Genomic DNA, 23454 nt, shown 5'->3' with positions numbered 1-23454 from the left:
CCACTGATCTGCGGGGTATTCCTATCATATTCCGTTTTCGCTACAAATAATACATTGGAGATTTTGAGAGGCTGGAACACATGGTCTTGGTATCCAAGGAAAACTAAATGCCAGTGTTTGCCTCCAGGCGGCGATGTGTTCCTGCGGATTTAGTTGTTGATTCGTCAATTTGAATTTCCCTCCTTCATCATTAATTCATTCAAATAACCGTTAGCTTTTTCTCGCTAGTCGTTGCAACAAAATCTGGACGTGACTGGCGGCATTCATAATATTTTGCTAATCACAGTTTTACTGTCAGTCTGCATCCAGACATTTACCAATTCCCCGTTATTTGCGGGATATAAGGACACGGATACCGCTCCGATGTAACTCATTTCTAGACCGCGATCAGACCGGACGTGTCAGTGAGGGAAAAACAAAAAAAAAGGGGTGTGGGGCCGACCTTCCGAGTCCACGGATAACGAAGACAGGATGTTACAGAAAATAAAAGCAGAGATTATTGAAAGCATTCACTTTGTTAAAGATAATGTTTCTATACAACAATTTTATGTTTTTATTCGAGTTATGCGTTTCCTTTTAGTTTGTTTAAGCCAATAAGTATCGTCTCTGAATGTCTTACTTACTAAAGGCTGTGCTTTTATACAAAACAACACAATTTCCATTCTTTTGTGTGTAAAGCTCATAACTTGCATACTAACTTCCTTGGTACGCATAATTTGCTCTACAAACAAAGCATTTACATTGGTTTTCTTCCGTTTATGAATTACACGTTGTTTCACAGTGCCTGTATTAGAGAGAGAGAGAAAAAAAGATCTTTCGGCCACATTTCCAGACATTGATGCATGGTTTAAATGGAAGATATTCGACCAATTACAGTCTTCAGCGGAGCTCCTCGCCTCGTCTTTCAGCTACTTGTTGGACAAGATTGTGCCCAATCGAATGGGCAAGCCCTTTCTTTTCTATCTTACTATTGGTTATATTCACATCACTTCGCTCTAATCAGTTTAGAGCCGCAGCCAATCTGAAGAGTTTAGTTTGCATTTTAGCCAATTACCTGCCGCGTTACATTTGAGCAGTTCTCTCCGCCAATGGTGTGCTTGGGGCTGTGTTTTCTCTTGGAGTTTCGGAGCCAATCCGGGGTCGCGTTCTATGGTGATTTTGCAGCGTGTGGCAGCTTGGAAGCTGGTCGTTGTGTGGAGCTCGAGCTGTCGAGAGAGCTACAACTTCAGAGATTGAGGCAACAGGTACCGTGTGTCCTCTTAGCCATGAAGGGTCGCGATGGAAGACGACGTTATGATTAGAGCAAAGCTCTTCCACAACAGAGTTCGTGAATGTATTGTAAGTTTTTTTTTGGATTTCTGGAAGTGATTACTTTTGACTTTCCTTTAATTCTTACTCAAGCGAAAGAAGTATTTTACTCAGTTGAACTCAGCACCAGACAAACCCTTTTGATTGTCGGCTATCTCTTATACTAGTAATCAATATTGTGCAAAATTATGAGAACTGCATGTCTTTCCAGATAAAGTTTAATGTACGATGTTAAATACAAAATGATTAATTTTGGGAGGAAGAATGAGGTAAGGCAATATTAAACAAATCTCTGGACAAGTTGATTAGAAAAGATCTCGAAGGTGACTTTGGTAAGTAATATATATGTCATGTAATGCTGCCACTCCACACTACAAACCCCTTGACTGAACTGCATACATTTTAAAAAAAACCTGAAAAATGGCAAAATAGGTTGAGAGAGTGGTTGATAAATCATATGGGATTCTAGGCTTTATAAGTAGAGGCTTGGAGTACCAACGCAAGGATGTTTCAGTGAACCTTTTTACAAAACACACAGGTTTGGCATCAACTGTAGTATTGTGTTCAATTCTAGGCCCCACACTTTAGAAAAGGATGTGAAGTCACCAGAAATGTGCCAAAAAGGTTCACAAGAATGATTCCAGAGATAAGGGAATTTGGTGGTCTGGGTTCTAAGATGGTTCTCTTTAGAGAAGAAAATGTTGGAGTGGATATGTTAATACAGGTGCTCAAAATTATGGCGTCAAGATAAAATAGAGACTGTTCCCATTGGGAGGAGGATGAAGGGTCAGAAGATGGTCATTTTAAGAAGAATGACAAAAGAACCAAAGGTAGCATGAGGAAAAATCTTTTTTTATGCAGTGGGTGATTGCACTGCCTGAGTGTGGTGGAGGCTAATTCAATCATGGTTTTCAAAAGGTTTCTGGCTAATTATCTGAAAAGGAGGAAAGAAATGTGTGGCATAGGGCAAGTAGCTGTTGCACAGAGCCAACCTGAACACAAAGGACTAACTAGCCTCCTTTCTGGACTGTAACCATTATACAATTCTATTTTTATCAGCAAATGAGAGAATGTCTTATATGCTACCAGTAAAACAAGTCTCTCATCAGTGAGAAATGTCAGAAAAATGCAAGCCCATGGGTCACAGAAATATGGTGAACCGGATCCAAAATTTGCTCAGTGACAGGAACCAAAGGGTAAAGGTTGACTGATATCTTTTTGAATAGAAAGCAGTTTCAAGTGGTGTTCTGCGGGGCTAAGTGTTTGGTTTCTTGCTGTTTGTTGTATATGTTAATGTTTTAAACTTAAATGTGGGAGGCATGATTGGGAAATTTGCAGACAGCGCAAACATTGGTAGTGAAGAGGATGACTGCAGGTCAATATCAATGGTTTGGTTGAGTCAGCAGAAAAGTAGCAAATGGAATTCAATCTGAAGAAGTGTGAAGTTATAAATTTTGGGGAGGGCAAACAAAGAAAGATAATGCACAAATGAGAGGATATTGAGAAAGGTGGAGGCTGTGCAAGACCTTGGAGTGCATGACCACAGGTTTCTGAAGATGGCAGGATAGTTGGGTAAGTTGGTAAAGAAGGCATATGGGATATGTTCCTTCACCGGGCATGGTATTAAATACAGAAGCAGGGATATAATGCTGGAACTATATACTTTTAGACCACAGTTAGAGTTTTGCGTCTAGTTCTGGTTACCATATTATAGGAATGGCATAATGGCTGTAGAGAGAGTACAGAAGAGATCTACAAAAATGTTGCTAGGGCTTGAAAATTGCAGACATGAAGATTCATTAGGTGAAGGTTGTTCTACTTAGAACAGAGAAGGCCGATAGGTAACACTAATTGAGATGTACACAATGAGGGTCTTGGATAGTGTGCAAGAGTGTTTCCCCTAATGGAGAGAACAATTCCCAGGGAACACAGATTTAAGATGATTGGTAAGGTGTTAGAGGCAACATAAGGGAAAAACCTATTCACCCAAAAGGTGGTGGCTGTCCAGTTTGGTGTTTGGAGTGGAAACCCTCAACTCCTTTTAAAAGGAACTTGGATCTGCACCTGAATTGTTGTAACCTACAAGGCTATGGACCAGATGCTGGAAAATGGCATTAGAATGGGCAACTCGTTTATTCAGCCAGTGTCGAGATGATGGGATGACTGGCCTCTTGCTGTGCCATACTGTTTCTGTGTCTTGATACCTGCTAAGATATAGTTGAAAGTTCATAGAGGAACACAGCAAACCACTTTAGCTGTGCATAATATTCCCATTTATTTGTTATTTGAGACTTTACTGACTTGTTTTATTAAGTTACCTAATGGTTACTTGAAAATGAAGGTGAAGTATTAGTTTGAGTTCCCTCTGGTTTTTATACCAATCTGCTTAAATTTGTGCCATCTGATTGCTGATGCTTCAGCTGTTAGAGTAAATGGAGAAGATTTTTCTATCCAGTTCTTCCATGATTTTGAATGCCCTTGTGGCTTTCCCTGCTCTGAGAAAAGTAGTCATGTTCACTACCCATGAGGATGGCCTGAACAGGGACTTGGGGTTCATGTTACACTACAGGTGACCCCACTATACTATACACCCTCTCACGAACAAGCATACATATACACACGCACATTTTTACATACTCACACACACATGCAGACCCTCTCTCATACACACACATACATGCCCCACACGCATACCCACGTGCACACCCTCTCACAGGCTTATACTCTGTCTGTCTGTCTCTCTGTCGTCTTCCCCCCCCCCACCCCCCATATGTACGCAGAATTATATTTGCAGATATTTTCTATTTTGCTCAAAAAGCACACAATCTGCAAGCAGTCAATCCGTGTGATATTTTATAAATTCCTATTTGGGAAATAGAACCAATCTGACTCAAGATTGGAATACAGACAGACTCTAACCTCACACCTTTAATGCATTGTCTGAGCTGAGATGTCACTTTTTTAATACAAAACCTTAAGTTGTCTCAAGATTGTGACTTGAAAGAAGTTCTGGGATTTACGTATTTATGAACGGAAACCTGCAACCCATTCTAAAAGATGAAAGACTTAACAGCAATCCAGGTTTGTTCAATATATCATTTCAGTTGCATGACACTATGATCTTGTGCTATAAATCCTGTGTCCTACGGTCCTGCTTCATTAGCTACCTGATGAAGGAGCAGCGCTCTGAAAGCTAGTACTTTCAAATAAACCTGTTGGACTATAACCTGGTATTGTGTGATTTTTAAGTTTGTACACCACAGTCCACCACTGGCACCTTGTCATCAAAAGTAGTCTGTGCAGATAACTGTAATCCTTCATCCCTGAAACCATCCTATACTATCTCCAAAACCTTCACACACACATGGAAAAGGGGAGGCTAAGAATTGAGTCTTGAACATTTTGTGTGTCGATTGGCTCGAAGCAAAGCTCTCTGTTACCTAAACTGGGAAAGATAGGAATAGGACCAAAATGAAGTGGCTCCCCTGATATAAACTGTGGAAGATAGATGAGGAATGTTATCCTGATCAATCTTGCCCCAAAAAAGTCAGTGAAGTCGAGTTGGAATGTTTTATAGTATTGTAAACATATTGGGACTTTGATCAGGTCTGCTTGAACAGAGAAGATTGAAGTGATTTATTTGAAGGAGGTATTGGGGATGGAACAGATTAGATAAAAAAATGTTTCAGGGATCTTGAGTGAGGGCTTATATGATTTAAGATTAAATATGAGTGACTTCAGATGAAGCAGGACATAGTGTATTTTTTTTATGCACAGAGGGTTGTAAAACTGTGGCAATGAACTGTCAGTGTTAATGAGTGAAGAAACTGTCATTACCACATTTTAAGAGCAGATTAAGTGGTTGAAGGAATGGGGACTAGTGTGGGGTAGATGCAACATAATTTTAAAATGTGCCATTATATATATTTTTTAAATTCCAAGGCTTTTTACAGAGGCATCATAAAACACTATATACTGAGCCACATAAGGAAATATTAGTACCGATAACCAAAAGCTTGACAGTTAGAAGTAAAGTGGAGTTTCAGATTGTTGGATGATCCAGGAATGATCAGCTACTAAGCTGGCTTTAGCTAAGCATTTTAACTTCAATAAATGAAATGGAAATGTGAATGTTTATTTGGCATTAGACAGTTATCAAGAGACTGACTTGAAATTGAATGCTGATTTGTCTCTATCTTTTAAGTGATTCAGAGTCCACTTGATTCTTGTACTGCCTGATACAATTCTTTTTTTTTCTAAATGGACATTATGTATCAAGTGTTCCACTTGCATTATTGCACAATGGGTTGGTATAATCTTCACTTCATCTTTATAAATGTGATGCATGTAATCTGACTTTGAATAAATTACATATCTGGTACTGCTTTCAGGGATACTTCCTAGCCCAATATGGTGTTAGATTCTGGTAAATTGTCCAACTCTTCAATGTTTTATGCTGACTTGTGTTTAGATAAAGACTTGGCATGAATATTTGCACTTGGCAACATTCTTCAGGAAAGAATCTGTGACTTCCATATTTGACAGTATTGTAATGTACTAATAGCATAATCATAGAATCCCTACAGCGATGAAGCAGGCCATTTGGCCCATTGAGTCCACACTGTCCCTCCTACGTTATCCTGCATTTCTGATGGTTAATCCACCTAGCCTGGGCACTATGGGCAATTTAGCATAGCCAATCCACTAAACTTGCACATCTTTGGGCTGTGGGAGGAAACCAGAGCACCTGGAGGAAACCCATGCAGACGCTGGAAGAATGTGCACACTCCACATTGTTACCCAAGGGTGGAGTCAAATCTGGGTCCCTGATGCTGTGAGGCAGCAGTGCTAACCACCGAGCCACCATGCCACCCTAAAGCTTCAGGTTTTTAAAAATTAAGCTATCTTTGTACATTGGTTCATTTTTTTTCAGGAGCAGGTGTGATGATACTATGGCTTCAAGAGATGTATTTTGTCCTTTATTTGTGAAGAAAGGTTGAGACAGAGGTGACAGCAGTCTGCTCAAAGCCATAAACAGCTTGTGAGGTCTTGGTTTGTTTTTAAGAAGGTGCAACAACAAAAGCAGCCTGAATGGATAGCGTCAAGCTCCCACAGAACCAGGATTTTTAGTTTTAGCTTTCTTCAGATGCTAGGATCTTGCAACTGAATGTGGAACTCTTATTCCTCTCTCTCTTACAGCTTAAAGCTGGAGTTCTCTTCTTGCTGCTAGAATTGCACATGACAAACAATCTGTTTTACTGAATTTGCTTTTGCCAAAGATGTGTTTATGGGATGTTACTATATTAGAACATTTAATTAGTAATAGTTAAGCCAATTTTTTTTGTTTGTATTTTAACTGCAGTGTAAAAATAAAGTGTGTTTTGCTTAAACTCCGGCAGTTTGACCCATCAAATTAAATCTGGAACACACTGCCTTACACTTAGCCTGGACCCTAACTTTTTCTTATCTTAAAGCTATTTTCTTAATGTTTTGAGGGAGTTTGGTCTGGTCCTTAACAATACAAACTATTTAATGTTTTACTTAACCAATATATGACAGCAGTGGAATTTATCTTCCTCTGTACAAATAGCCGCATTAATAGTTGGTGGATAAATACACTACCTAACCTGTACAGACAAAGAGGAACTCTGGCTAAATTGTGACTGTGGTGTGGAATAACTTAACTTTTCTACTTCTGACTGCTATCTCATCAGCCCACTGCAAAACATGCATGTGCTGGCTTTGAAGAAGAACAAAATTAGTCTTTGACTGTGATGCTGATTTAGTGATGTCAATTATGGGATAAATAAGTATTGATCTTCACTATTTGAGCAGAATGCCAGCTTACTGCTGACATCCTCTGTATTGTATTCCAGCATTTAAGCACCATGCGAGTACCAGTTTAGGAAGGAGCACAACGAATCAGTCCCTGAGTTTGGGAGTGTGTGGTCTTGGTTTGGGTGGGGTGGAGGGAATGAGCTTTAAAGGAAATCAAACGTGATAACATACTTAAGACACCAGGCACAAAGTTTTCTGCTTATTTGCCAAATGTTTCTGTTGCAACGTGGAAACATAAAGGGAACCTTTAACCTGCTCATGGATGAATATTTAATGCTGTCAATATCAAACTTGGCCATCAATGTATTACTGCTGAGAAAAGCATTTGCTTCTTTGCACAAAGTAGCCTCTTTGTTTTTTAGAATTGCTGAGATAATCTGTCACTTTGAAGTGTTCAAAGTCGGCTAACATCATGTGATAAGCTTAAACCAATATGTATTTTTTGAGTTTTCAAAAATGAATAATTGTGCATAACCATAAAAGATTCAAAAATGGACTGCAAGTAATGATATTTCCACCCCTTCTATTTTGGTGAAAAGAAAAATCAGCTAATATTCCCATTGCTGATCTCCACCCAGGGATTCTCTACTCGAGTGAGTACAAGCAATAACTTTCTGTTGATACTACCTTTCACCTTTTTTAAGTCAGAGATTGAGTTTAATTCCTATTGAAGAGACTTGAGCATGAAAATCTAGGCCAATACTCCCAGTACAATACTACTGCAATATCAGAGGTGCAGACTGTCAGAAGAGGCATTACATCAGTTCTCCAAGTTAAAAGCTTCCAAGGCAGTATTTTGAAGAAAAGCAGGGGAGTTCTCCTCAGCATTCTGACCAATATTTATCTATTTATCCCACAATTGATATCACTGAAACAAATTGCTTCTGTCACTGACAGTATCTGCTCCTTGCTAGCATAAGATTACAATTATAAAAATGTTTTTGACCTGAAATGCTGCCCATACTTTACTCTCTGCTGTACAGGGATCTGTATTTTCCCAGCATTTTCTGTTTTTCAAGCTTCCAGTCCTCAGACCCTTGCTCTAATGACCATTATCTCCTGAATACATTGTAGAGACCATAACTATTACTAACCCCCACCCACCCCACCACCACCACCCCCACCCAAACTCTGTGCTTATTGTCATTATTATCCCTCTCTTCTTAGCTATCATCCTGGGTTGAACCAAATTGCTTGTAACATTTGACATCCTATTGAGCTGAGCTTCCAAGCCCACATCCTCCACTTCATCACAAAGACTGCCCATTTCTTCCTCTGTAACATTGCTTCACACCATCTGCTCATTATGCTCACATCCCAGTAAAATCAGCCAGAAAGACTTTAGAAATATCTTGGAAACGTACATTTCAGCAAGATGCTTGTTTATAAACATTTGAGCCAGGAGCAGTAGGTTATCCAGCCACTTAAGTCTTGTTCTGCCATTCAATGAGATCATGGCGGATCAGATTGTAGTCTCAAATCCACAATTCTGCCTACCCCTGATTATCTTTCATCTCCTTGCTTAACAAGAGTCTATTGACCTCTGCCTTAAAAATATTCAAAATGTCAAAGACACTGACTCATGACCCCAAGAGAAAAAAAAATCTACTGTCTGATTTAAATGGATGATGCCTGATTTTTAAACAGTGGCCCCTAGTTCTTGATTTTCCTGTAAGAGGATACATCCTCTTCACTTCCACCCTGTCAAGATCCTCCAGGATCTTTGTTTTTCTGTGTATAATGAGATGAATCTGCAAATTATTGTAAGCATTATGTCATGACTTGCAGGTTATGAAATCACAACTGAATTAGTATCAGAGGTCATCAAAAGGTTTTGTAACAGTTGCAGTTTGATCCTGCTGTTCTTGTTAACAATGCAGGATAACATTTTGCTTATGACTGCAGAATACAGTCAATTCCTTTTTGCATTATGCTACTAATTATAATTTTTCAGTGATTAAAGTTACAACTTGTATATAATTTCTATCTCTGCCCTTTTTACCCACCTCTCCATCACCCACCCCCAGTAATTTCCTTTTAGATCACACATTAGGCAGTACATGTTATACCTGACTCCATTGGATCAGCCAAAAGGTGTGCTTCCAGGTCCTTATCCCCTATCGTGTAACTAGCTGTTAAGAATAACATGCGAGTTGTTTGGGTTTGTATAGTTGTTCTCTAAGACTCCTTACCATGGGTCTTCCTGCAGCATTAGACACTGTAACTGTGATGGCAATTTGCTTTTTGTGATTGCGAGTAAACACTGCTTTGTTTCATGGTGCTTTGCACACAGAATTTATTTTGCATTTTTTCTTCAAAATTCTTCCAGCTACTATGTTCCATAAGGACTATATCTGCTGCTGATTAAAATGACTAATCTTCATATCTTCAACTCTAGTTTACCATTTGTTTTTCTTATGAACTTTGCCAGCAGGAGCAATTTTAGTCCAATTTTCTGACTCAGTTATTGACCAATTCCCTAAGGTACCACAGATTTTAAAGCAGATTTGGTTGCTCGTAGGAAACGGATAATTTAAACCTGATGAAAGTATAATTTATGTGCTGGAGTAAGATTACCTGACAATCTGTTTCCTTTTGTAGACTTGATGAAGGAATGAATGGTTTTCTTGTCGCAAGTATTTTGCAGTGAGAATTACAATAGAGTGAAACACTTTCATCCATCACCACAATACGGTTCCATTTTGATAGTTTAAGAATGAGAAAAATGGAAAGAAATTGTAAATTCAAAGTAGTCAAGGGAAATAACCTAGCTACTGCCATGCAGTGATTATTGGCAAGGTGTTTGCCCCTGTAGATATAGCTGAACACATTATCCTCCTCACTAATTTTGTCTGTATGCTAGTTCTGGATGGATAATCAGAAGCATTGAGCACTATTGTACCTCATTGGATGAGTTGAGTTGGCTAACTGCAAAGATCAGGGCTCAAACCGGGAACCATCTACTATGTATGAATGTGTCACATGCTACATCAGTATTTGATTTCTTGTACTTCTGGTTTGGAGGGAGGAACATTCATAATTTCATAAGAAGAATGGCTTTTTTTCCCCTAAGCATTTGGACAAGCAAAAGAAACATTGAATTTGGGAACACAAACAAGCTCATGCTGATGTAACTGCTCTAAGATGAAGTATAATGCAAAGTTAATGCAAAGTGACTTTATCTGCATTCTAACCCTAGTCATTTGAGCACCTTTTTTAATCCATAAGACTCTTTCTATTTTCCACACTGCATACCCTTTGTGGATTGTTTGACTGCAACTACTGCAGCTTTATGTTGTAGACATTTACTCACAAGGAATTGTATTGGAAATGACTTTGCTTGTTTTTGTTGCTGTCTCTGTTAGCGATGGGAAGTTTAGTGCTATTATACTTGTCATCTGACCTGGTGTTGTTATTCACTTTCTTGAGTGCAAAGTTTTCAACCACATTGAGTTCTTTGTAGAAATTGATGAGATATGTCATTATCATATGTTATTGGGGTCAGTTAGCTCAGTTTGCTGGACAGCTGGTTTGTGACGTGCAGTGATGCCAACAATATGTGTTTAATTCCCATATTGCCCAAGGTCACCTTGAAGGTCCCACCTTCTCAACATTGCCCCAATATGTCTACAACATAAAGCTGCAGTAGTTGCTTGAGGTGTGGAGACTCGCCACCGTTGTTTGTCTCAGAGAGCAGCCCCATGATCTTGTGGGACTATGGTGACTTTTGCCATATGTTATATGATAAAGACGAGATGTCAACAGTCCTTCATAGGCTATGACTATGACAAGGCTATGATGAAATGCCAATTACCATTACCAAGATGTCAACAATATCCACAATGGATGTTCAACACAATTTGTTTTCAACACCATTAACCCAAATTCAACCAAACCAGCAACTCAATTCACATTTCTGCAATCTTTTGCATGTGTCAGTTATGTTAGAAGCTGGCACCACACACACTCCCCAATCGCATTAATCACTCTGCCTGGTTTCCCCAATTGTGCCTGATTTGTGGGCCTTCAAAGAGGCTTTTAAAAAGTTTATTTTTAAACACACTTTTTTTAATTTAAAAAAAATTATTAAAGAGCTATCTACTATGCAGAGGCATTCGATTAACCAAATTTCGGATAATCCGAACAAGATCACAAGGTCTCGACGCTTGGCTAACTGCTATCCAGCATCTGATTAACCAAACGAAATACTGGCTGCCTGTGTCCTTCGGACAATCGAGGTTCCTCTGTACATAAATATCACTAGCAAATGGTCCTGTTCTTTAAGCTATTGTTAGCTATTAAAAATTGGCTGATTCTCCGGTGTTGCAATAAATGCTGATTTTGTGATTTTATTTTTCCTGAACTGTATTCCTAAAACTGGAATGTACCAAGGGACAATGATGGTAGATTTTACATTTTTGATATACAAAGAATTTGAGTGGAAACGTGAAGGAAAGGTGACTTTTTAAAACTATTGTAATTTTGTCCACTTCCCAAGGTAAATGCCAGTTATTTGAGGCTGACCTTGCTCTGGAAAACAAATGGACTTGAAATTGAACCTGTATAAAAATAAGCTAGCACTGGCCAACTATCATAGTTTTCAAAAATATATGTCTTGCTTCACCTGCTTCATGACATTTTTGAGGATGTGATAATCCATATTGTCTGAAGGGACAGAAGCTGTATGAGTGAGAGTGATTCAGCTTTCTTGCACTGTTTGTTAGTTAAAGGATTCTGCTTTCCAAAAAGAGAAACAAGATAAAATATCAATTGCCATTTATTTGTAGTTGTTCGATCTCTTCAGGCATGCTGGTGCTAATGTAACCCAGTATTGAGCTGGACATCACCATCAAACAAATATATATTCAAATTAAATGCTGACTGAACACTGTCCACTGGCTCAAAGTTCCCTCCACACTGACTTCTAAATATTCTTGCAATCTGCCTTCTAATGGTAACTGTGCAGTCACCAATGTTGTGGAGAAGATAGATGGTCACTTTTTTAATTTTAATCAAAAACAAAATCTTTGGCATTTGACGTTTCCCTAAGCTTTGCATGCTTCTTGGTTTCTAACATTATTGATTCCCCCTGCTCCCATCCCCAACCCAAGGCCACATGTAATTGACTGCCTGGCTGTGATCAGATGGGCAGCATAAATCAGAGATCTATGATCACCCTTGTCTGTAAGATTGGGTTCTGTACTGAATAAACTTAGTGACTAAATGATCAGGGAAATATTTGCACTTAAACTGGCTAATAAGGACCACTGTGTGATGCCTTAAATGATCATGCGTAATTGAGGAGGAAATATGAAGGAAAATGACCCTACAAGCCTGAGACACCAGCAAAAGGATGGATGGCTCTTTGAAAGCATTTGGCTAGCAGTGTATAGTTTGAGCTAAAACTCATTCAAATTTAGATCCTTTGTGCTAAAAAATGAGAGTGAAGGTTTGTCATAATAATTCTTATGATTTGACCTGACCCTAGTGTCAATACGTTCAGATGTCAAACACCTGCCTTTCTGATACAAAATAGTTCTTACCAGTATAAGAAAGCAAAATTGTTCCGATTTACAAAAGTCTTGTTAGTAAACTACTCCCTGGAGGGACAGTCAGACAGACTCCATATAATGACAAATGAAATTTGTTTGGAAATACTCGAACTGAAAAGCAAGCATTGCAGGAGCATGAAACCAGAGATAAAACAACAACATTGATTTTGATCGATCTGTGGGGACAAGCATGGACATGGAATTAAGCCTATACTCAGGTCAGCCATGCAGGATTGAGGGGCTGAATGGCCTGCCTGTACTCCAATTTCTTATGTTCTTATGAAGTACTGGGAATACACAGCAGGTCAATCAGCATCTTGAGAAACAAGGTAGTTTAATAACCAGCCAGTGATAAAATTAACAATTTTTGCCTCTGAGATAAATTTTACATCATCTGACAGTTGCTGGGTAATGCTACTAACTTGATGCTAAACCAGAATTTCAGCAATGAAAACAACATGGTGAAAACAAGTCTACAGACCAGAGGCTCAAACAAAGACAGGATATCCTCTTTGAACATTAAGTGTGCTGCAGACAGGCAGGTGGGAATTGCATCACGCTATGTATCTTCACCCCTCTGCTGCTGAAACTCTAATTGTGTTTGACGTCTATACATGATGGACTATTCTGATGATGTTCTTGCTGTTTTCCATTCTCCATCCTCTAAGCTTCTATTTCTCCAAAATTCTGCATATTTTCTGTTGCATATTAAGGCTGGTTATCCGTTATCCATTATTTTTTCACTGATCTATTTGAGTTCCAGATCCCCTATGTGTAAAATTAAAATACTCTTTCTTGTGTGTAAAGTTCAGCCATGGCTTTGTTCCACCCTGACATTGCAATCTGCTCTATCCCTATGCTCTATCATGAGCACTTTGTTCTTCTGACTTTTGAATGAGCACTCACATTGCTGCAGCAGCTCCAAAAGTGACTGGCCATCTCTTTCTTGACAAGCCCTTTGCTTTGGTGGTGAGTGCTTGAGGCTGCAATGGGTCGCTTCCAACAATCCCACAGTGTCATGACTTTGGGGAAGACGAAAGAGTCAGATTTGAGCCACGACTTGCCTTTTCTCAATGTGCATGCACACGTTTTCAGGAAAGTTTCCATTTTAGAATCCTTTATCTGAGTGAGAGTGAACCTTCAAGTGGCAACCATCTGGAACCTTTTTCTGCCTATCCCAAAGACCACCAAGATTACAGAATCTTTTTGGTATTTCAGTCTGGTCTTTATTATGCTTTGAAATGTCATGCCTTGATTCAAAATTTACTCTTGTTTGAGCTGCATTTCTTGCAAATTTAGCAATGTGAATTTTCACATTTGAACCTTCTATTTTTCACCTTTCACCACTGGTTGATGTATTGCTAGAACAGTTTGCTGCAAGACGCCCTTGAGGTCATACACAAAATGAGCCAATAAACAAGGCACAGGAAACAGAATTAGTGAAGCTATTTAAATCCGTCTATCAGTTGAGTTCAGGTGAAGCATCTACCTGTCTGTCAGGAGGGTTTGGCTCACTGTATAGCACCCTCTCTTCTGAGATCGAGGGTTGGAGTTCTGGTCTCAGTACCATGTGAGTGCTGTGTTTTTGAAGGGCCAGTACTGAGTATTCAGATATTAGGTGCTGCCTTTCAGATGTGAAGTTAGACTTGAAACCCTGTCATCTTGGGAGGGTTATAAAAAGTCCAATGGTATGGACTTGACAAAGGATGGGATTGTTCTCCCTGGTGTTCTGGCCAGTATTTAGCCCCCAATTAATATCACTAAAACTTGCTACATTTACAAGTGTGCTGTGTTTAGAGTTCAGAAAAAAGTCTTCATTTGGCTGCAAAGTGCTTTGAGTCATCTTGAGGTCATGAAGGGAGCTATACAGTTCAAGTTCACATTCTCTGAGAATGGAGTCTGAAGTATAATTTGAAGAAGTTTAACATATTGATCACTATAGGAAAGGTAGTTTTTGCCTTGTATCAATATAAACTTGGTGAAAGAGGATCCCAAAAGTCTTGTATCTTTCACCAAGTCAATATTGGTGAGTTTTAGCTTAATAGTTTTTCCTTCTATTGCTGAGCTGTTAAAAGTTTAATTTTGAAATTTTATTTACTCTGTGACCTGACCTTTCTTCAAAAGTATACTAGGCTTTTCAAAACAAATTGGTATATCTGATTTTCACTGTTTTGAGGCTTGTAGTCATCCTCATGTAAAACCCAATTCTAACAATTTTTAAATGATTGTCTTATGAGTGGCTTGATAGCAGTAATGACATCTACCATTAACTATTTCTAGTGGAATAATGTATTGTGAGCAGATTGGGAAAAGCAGCACAGTGTCCTGCAAAAGAAATTGGTGCACTGATCAGAAATTAATGAAAATAAATGCACTTTAAGTCTTCAATGTGCAGTAAGTATAAATCATTTTTTAGAGTTTGGTATTATAAGTAGCAGCTTTATTTTCTTTTATACCCTTTCATTTGAGCCTACAATACTCAAGTGAGATGACTCTTCAATAACTTTGTGCAAATGAACCTCATCTTTAAACTTCTTTCCTGTTTAGTGGACTTTTAAGTAAGGAACTGTCCTTCATTGTGTTTGCCTTGATGAGATGCTACCAGAATTTCTATCATGCTGTTTTGTCTTTTACTCTCTTGGCATCTTTGAGCTGATCGATTAAAGGGATACTCCTGAACCTCCTGATGAAGAGTCATTTAAATTTGAAATGTTAGCTTGCGCTCTGTCCATGGATGCTGTCTGACCCACTGTGATCTCCAGTGTTTGTTGTCTTCACTCCTGAGCCATTGACCTTTTTCATAGCTGCCAGGTTTGGTGGTGTCAGCAGATGTGATTCTGCTAGTTTTAAACCTATTACTAAAAGTTAATAGTTAAACTGCTGGTCTGAGGGCAAAAGGACAGAAACATCAGTCACTGCTGGTTTGTAAATCTTATGCTTTTGGTTAGAGTCTGCAGTAAAATCTGCTTCCAACAACCAGCTAGGAGGAAACTGTTCTGGGTTGATTAAGTTCCTCCCAATGGAGTGAGTTGCAATGTTTTCAGAGCGGGGCAGGATGCTGAGAGCTGAGGATGTTTACAATCCCATCCTTCCAGCTGTGTGTGAAAATGTTCACTTGACTTCAAGCACGCAAAATTGTAGTTATCTTTCTGTTCCAACAAGTGCTCTGGATCCTGTTTTTTTTTAACTTTTAGGTTTATAGGCTTTGAAGAAAGAATTTACAATGTATGGTGCATTTTACATCCTCTGGAAATCCCAAAGAAGATCAGAGTCAATAAATTACTAAATGTATTGACTGACATTTATGATCATCACAGCAGCCAATTTTCACAATCAGTAAAGGACCCCCAACAATCAACGATATAAATGACTTAAGTTAATATGATTTGATGATACTTTTTTTCAGGGGAAATGTTAACAGAATATTGGATAGTTTCCTGCTCTTCAAATCGTAGCAGCGAGACATTTACAGCACTCGAGCCATTTGGGCCATCAAGTCATGAGCTCTTTTATGCCACTTGACTAGTTCAAGAAAGATGGGAAATTTTTATGAAACCACTTTTTTTTTGTTTAGAGAAGAGAAAATAGATTTACAGTTATATAACTACTTTTGTGACCTTTAGACATCCCAAAGTGCTTTGTACCTAGTTAATTACTTTTGAAATGTGGTCACTTCTGTAATTCAGGGAAGTACCTCTGGGGTTCAAAGTTTTAAAATGTGAAGCTTTCTGCTTCAATTGGGTTTTTGACAAATTCAGTGGTATTTTCTTCTTCCAATTTTGCGATGACTCATGCCTATGGTTGGTAACTTACTGACTAGAGAATTGTTGGAACGCGTCCATGTTGTCCTATTCTGCTAATGTGTATATTTTAAATGTACCTTGCAGTTAGAGAGATGCTATGATTTCTAAGATTTTTGTTCAAAACTGTGAAGTTGTGTGCAGTACTTGCAAATGAATAAGGGGACTTCTGACAGGCCCTGGTTGGTAATTGAGCTTAGCCTGCAAAATACTGGGAACTATACCTTCACAACAGCAGCATTTGAATAGTGTCTTTCAGATGGCAAAATGTCCCAAGGCATTTTGTCAACACTTTTTAGCAAACGGAATTTGACACAGAACCACAGAGTGATACTGGGACAGTTGACCAAATGTTTAATTAAAAAGTTAGGTTTTGAGGAGTGGATCAAAGAGGAGGGACAGAATTTACAGCCAAATTGGTGAAAGGTGAGGAAGGAAGTGGGGAGTGCCTGTACAGATGTCCCTTTAACCTCTCGTCCTTTCTCGCTAACACTGAAGAAGCTGGATTGTCCGAAACATGAAGTACTGAGTGCTGGTTTTTTTTTGAGCGATTATGTTTCGGTGCTGATCGGTTTAGTTTGGAACAATGATATTGTGCAACCAAGTGGTGCAAATTAACTAGATCAACCCTGGGGATATCTCCCTTGTAGCAGAAGTACAAAAATATACTTTTAAACAGTTTTTAAAAAAAAACTGAGCTGGTTTGTATATAAATGTATGTTTCTAACGTGTTGGAAATTTATTTTGGCTGTGCTGGGCAGAGGAGGATTTACACTGGCCTTGTAATGTACTCTCAAGACCACAAGCCACACTAAAAAATCTTTAGTTGGGAGGAGTTAACTGATTTGTGCAATATTGTGACGGTTTAACTCTACATCCCGTTCTACAAATGTATCAGCATTGTAGATTCTTGAGAGTTGGGAAGAATTCAATGAGATAAGTGGCTTCTGTGAATACAATCCACAGTTATGAGATATGGAATTCAGTGTTGGATTTGTTATTTGCAGCAGTGACTTTGTGTATACTTGTCTGATAATGCGCAATTTCATTGTGATTAGGAAATTAACAAGGTTTTTTTTTGGCTTTGGTAGTGATGTCAGTGTTTAACGTGTTCTCCCTTTCTAATGAGTCATGCAATCATATCAATTCAATACTTTACTTTTTGTGCAATGTCATTTGCAGTTTTCAAATGGACTGTTCATGTCCAATAAAAATCTTTGAAGATTCTTTTGTCAACAAATTTGGGAATTTCATGTAGGTTTTTAAATTTGCTTAGGATCCCTAGTAGACAATTGAATTTTGACAAATGCTCAAACCCTCTGATTCAATATTTCTGTGAACTATTTGACTAACCATTAAACATTCAGCACATACAAAGTTTGTGAGAAGATTTGTAGCTCGGGTGCTCGTTATTGTGGCTCTGTTCGCCGAGCTGGGAATTTGTGTTGCAGACATTTCGTCCCTGTCTAGGTGACATCCTCAGTGCTTGGGAGCCTCCTGTGAAGCGCTTCTGTGATGTTTCCTCCTGCATTTATAGTGGTTTGTCTCTGCCGCTTCCGGTTGTCAGTTCCAGCTGTCCGTTGCAGTGGTCGGTATATTGGGTCCAGGTCGATGTGCTTATTGATTGAATCTGTGGATGAGTGCCATGCCTCTAGGAATTCCCTGGCTGTTCTCTGTTTGGCTTGTTCTATGATAGTAGTGTTGTCCCAGTCGAACTCATGTTGCTCGTCATCTGCGTGTGTGGCTACTAAGGATAGCTGGTCGTGTCGTTTCGTGGCTAGTTGGTGTTCATGGATGCGGATCGTTAGCTGTCTTCCTGTTTGTCCTATGTAGTGTTTTGTGCAGTCCTTGCATGGGATTTTGTACACTACATTGGTTTTGCTCATGCTGGGTATCGGGTCCTTCGTTCTGGTGAGTTGTTGTCTGAGAGTGGCTGTTGGTTTGTGTGCTGTTGTGAGTCCTAGTGGTCGATAAGAACATAATCATACTACCAGCAGACAAAGGCAGAATGACGATCATCCTAGACAGAGCAGAGTACATCCAAAAAGCGCAACAACTACTTACAGATTTCAACACCTACCAAAAGAGGGAGTTTGACCCCACCCCACAGCTCACTAATAGGATAAACAACACACTGAGGAACCGACAAAAAAACGGACAGATAACCAGGGCTGACCTACAAAGTATGAAACCTGAAAGCAACAACACCCCCAGATTCTATGGACTACCTAAAGTGCACAAACCAGACATCCCACTCAGACCCATAGTATCACTACCAGGGACACCATCACACAAACTGGCTAAAGAACTACAGCAGAAACTGAAACACCTGATCAGCGGATCCAGACACTCTATACAGTCAACACAGGAATTCTTCAACATCATCAGAAATATACACAGAAAAGGAAGAAACTATGGTCTCTTTCGATGTAACGGCACTGTTCACCTCTATTGACAAAACCCGAGCCAGAGAAACAATAGCCAACCTGCTGGACATACAGAACAGACAACAGGACGGTGAACCTATCAACAAAGACGGCATATTCAAACTATTGGACCTGTGCCTCACAACACACTTCACATTCAACAACCAAATATATGAACAAATCAACGGCACACCCATGGGCTCACCCATCTCTGGACTCATAGCAGAAGCGGTAATGCAAAGATTAGAACAAACAGTCTTACCGCAAATTCAACCCAAACTCTGGGTCAGATATGTGGATGACACCTTTTGTAATCATTAAAAACACAGAAATACAGAACACACACACCGGATCATCAACTCCACACTCACAGGAATCCGATTCACTAGAGAGGAAGGAAAGGACAACCAACTCCCATTCCTAGACGTGATGGTACAGAGAACACCGAACGGAGAATTCACCACAAAGGTATATAGGAAAGGCACGCACACACACAGACCAAGTCCTGAACTACGAAAGCAACCACCCCAACACACACTAAAGAAGTTGCATCAAGACACTGTTCAAAAGGGCCACAACACACTATAGTACACCTGAACTGCAAAAAGAGGAAGAAGAACACCTATACAATGTATTCGCCAAAAACGGATACCCGCGCAATTTCATCAACAGATGCCTAAGGGAAAGACAACGGAACGAGGACATGCCACAACCCAAAGGATTAGCCACACTACCATACATCAAGAGCATTTCCGAACTGACAGCCAGACTACTGTGACCACGAGGACTCATAACAGCTCACAAACCAACAGCCACTCTCCAACAACATCTCACCAGAACGAAGGACCAGATACCCAGCATGAGCAAAACTAATGTAGTGTACAAAATCCCATGCAAGGACTGCACAAAACACTACATAGGACAAACAGGAAGACAGCTAACGATCCGCATCCATGAACACCAACTAGCCACGAAACGACACGACCAGCTATCCTTAGCCACACACGCAGATGACGAGCAACATGAGTTCGACTGGGACAACACTACTATCATAGAACAAGCCAAACAGAGAACAGCCAGGGAATTCCTAGAGGCATGGCACTCATCCACAGATTCAATCAACAAGCACATCGACTTGGACCCAATATACCGACCACTGCAGCGGACAGCTGGAACTGACAACCGGAAGCGGCAGAGACAAACCACTATAAATGCAGGAGGAAACATCACAGAAGCGCTTCACAGGAGGCTCCTGAGCACTGAGGATGTCACCTAGACAGGGGACAAAACGTTTGCAACACAAATTCCCAGCTCGGCGAACAAAACCACAACATTCGGCACATACACTATACTGGATTACTTCAGCCATCTCTTGTGTTCTTCTAGGGCCGGTTTGAAACACAGGAGGTTCTTAAGTCACTTTATTCTCAAAGAAGAGGCCTTTTGGATGGGTATATGAATAGGAAGGGTTTGGAGGGATATGGGCTTGGTGCTGGCAGGTGGGACTAGATTGGGTTGAGATATCTGGTCGGCATGGACGGGTTGGACCAAAGGGTCTGTTTCCTTGCTGTGCATCTCTATGACTCTAATAGCTGAGGTGGTTTCCCACTGCCTTCCTCATTGTTTTTATCTTGGTAGAGTACCTTCTCCTATGTGGAGTGAAAACAAGACTAAAAACCCATCTACCTCATTACATTGGAGTGGCATCTGCTCCCATTGGATGCATGTATCTACTTGCTGGATGTCAACCTGAGCTCCATTTACCAGGGTCCAGAGCTGTCTGAATTTGCATTCTGACACCCTTCGTTTTCTTTGCTCTAGGCTAAGGAGAACATTGGCCACGGTTGTTGCCCTTGATTGCTGTAAATTTGAACTGTCAGTGCAGGTGTTTACTCAGGACAGGATTGGGTTTGGCTATGAAGCTCTCTCTCTCCATTATTGAAAATTTGAAATTGTCTGATGTTCGGAGTGTAATGTTTAAAACCTTTTCACTTTCAGAATGCCGGTGGCAAATTTAAGTGGAAACACAAAAGGTTACAGGCCTTCAGTTTTCCCAACCCACTGATTTTAACAATACAGTTGGAGAAGTTGTGTATTGAAGCTAAGTGTTTCCTTGCAGTAGGAGGGCTGAGTAATTTTTGAGTTTTTTTTTTGGTTTGAATTACTTTGGTAGACTTTGCAGAGCAGGTTATTGCTCTCTTGGCCAAAAATATTACGTGTGCATATATGAAGGCTGAGTCAACAGTTTGCAAAGCCTGTGGTCTCGGCACCTTGTATGGCTGTGAAACTTGGAAGGTATACAAGTCTAAAGGGGGGGGAGAAAAAAGCTCCATAATTTCTATTGTTATTGCTGCATGTTAAGGGGGTCTCCTGGCAGGACAAAATCACAAATGCAGCAGTCCTCCTGGATACTCACCAGATAGAGGTAGCTTTGGCTCAGTCTTGTCTATGTGCACAGGATGAAAATGGTCGTGTAACCAACGACTTTCCACATGATGACGTAACCGGAACCTGGTGACCAGTAGGATCCCCAAGTGTACTTAAAATTGTGACATGAAGACTCTCTAACAGCAATTATTCCATGGTTGCTAGCTGACAACAGGAAGAATGGTGACACTTTTTGGGCTAAATTGTATCAGTGGCAAGAGCTGCTTGGCAACAGACACCAACACCGAAAACAATCCACAATGATTTTTGTAGCAGGTTCTGCCACTCGGGTTGGTTTCTTCAGCTGTCAGTAAGAGTGTACCAAATGAAGACGCGCCATCCAAAATGGTTTTGTTTACTCTGTGCCTGACATCTTCTGGAGATGGATGGATGCCAGACAAATGGAATGCATGTGTAAAATAAAATCAGCAATGACTTTTCGCATCCTGATACAAAGCCATCATGTTTTCTTTCCTCCTCCAGCCCCAAGTAAATTTTCAGCTGAAATGGTGCATAACTGAAAAAGAAATTAATGGAGAACAATTGGAGTTCATGTTTAAAATCCACCAAACCTGTTTTAACTTTTGGTTGTTTTGTGTATACCATCTACAAGAATTTCATAATGTGTTTTGTTTTGGTTTTTGGCCAAGCATTTCCTGATGGCAATAAATCTAAAAAGCAATGTGTCTGGTAGAAAATCTCCATGTCATGTGTGAATGCCTGGAATATAGGTTATACATGTGCCAGTCTCTATTGACACAAAAATACATTTGTGGCTTGTAGCTGTCACTTGAGACCTGTGCAAACTTGTCTATTCTTGGATCCTGCATTAAACTAATGCACTGTGTCTTTTTTGTTTGTATCTTTGCCCAAGCTAAGGAATTGCTCATTTAATCTGTATACACGATACAAGGATATGCTTGTTGTTGAAATATGGTTTAGGATTGGGTTCCACACATTTGGCAGTGCAGAAGTCCATGCCATGTTCTAATTGGCTAGGCTTTCTATTTACTACAGGTAACAGCAGGGCTGGAGAAACTCAACAGGTGTCGAGAGAGAAACAAAGTTAATGTTTCCAGTCTAGTTTCAGAACCGAAGAGGAGTCATGGGACTTTAAACATTAATTCCGTTTTCTCTTCATGTAAATTTCTCTGGCACTTTGTTTGTTTGTTTTTCAGCTCTCCAGCCACTGCAGTATTTTGCTTTTGTTTTCTAGTTTACTCTTTCCTCTTGCTATTCCCTTATTCACTCTGTCCCCTCCCCAATGTAAAGTTGACGTAATGAGTTGAACCGTTTATTTCCACATCTGGAAACACTGATGTCTGGGGCTGCTTGTAAGCCTTAAGGGTCACTGTTTAACTTAGAATCAATTAAGAATTTTATGTGAATCTTTTACAAAATTTTACAAAAATAACTCACCAGTTTAACATGTTTGTTGTTTGGTTGTGTGTTTTTGAACTTTTACAGGAATATTTTTGCATAAAAGACCATTTGGGATCTGCATCCCCTAAAATGATCTGACCCTTGTTTTGATTTGAATGAGAGAAATTCTTCTTCACCTCTTGAATGTATTGGTTTTTGCACAAGGGTACTGCTTCCAAGCAGGGTAACTGAAAACCACAGATGTGATCATGCTGCCCTTTGGTAGTTTGCCCCAGATCTGGGTAATGCTCATAGCCAGCATTGTGAGCCATGGCTAACAGTGGAACTAATGAATCCTCCGCTATTGAATAGTGGCTTGACAGGCCACATGGCGTATTCCTTCTATTTCTTTTATTTTGTTATTTGTTATCCCTTTTTTCCATTCACCTTTTATTTTGTTGTATTATCTACATCATCTGATTGCAGTTGACTCCTTTGGGAGGGTGGGGGTGTGCAGTGATTTCTCAGCTGTGATCTTTCTTCCTGATTTCCTAGCCCACTCCCCTTGTTCATGGTGGGAACAGTCATAGTACCCTGTATGTGCTTGGTTCCTATCAGGAACAGTAGAGCAGACTCTGTCACTGCTGAGCAGATATGTGAATGGTCATGTTTGTGCAGCTTTAACAATCATAAGAATGGAACCAGTTTATCAGCAGGAATTAGTTGTTTTTCTCAAATTAT

The 23454-nt window shown here is 39.7% G+C and overlaps 1 protein-coding gene across 1 annotated transcript in view; it reads left to right on the top strand.

Moving 5' to 3' along the window:
• Window positions 1-1201: 1201 nt before the first annotated feature.
• The window catches only part of lmbr1l (limb development membrane protein 1-like), a 62348-nt gene continuing 40095 nt past the window's right edge, over window positions 1202-23454 (top strand). The window contains exon 1 of the mRNA XM_043681824.2: window positions 1202-1338. Coding sequence (XP_043537759.1) covers window positions 1279-1338 — 60 coding nt within the window. The 5' untranslated portion in view covers window positions 1202-1278. The remainder of the gene's footprint in view (window positions 1339-23454) is intronic.

This window comes from Chiloscyllium plagiosum, unplaced genomic scaffold (assembly GCF_037043375.1).
Source record: "Chiloscyllium plagiosum isolate Xiang-an unplaced genomic scaffold, Cpla_swu_hap1 HiC_scaffold_53X, whole genome shotgun sequence".
NCBI lineage: Eukaryota > Metazoa > Chordata > Chondrichthyes > Orectolobiformes > Hemiscylliidae > Chiloscyllium > Chiloscyllium plagiosum.
This window is presented reverse-complemented; position numbering and strand designations above follow the sequence as displayed.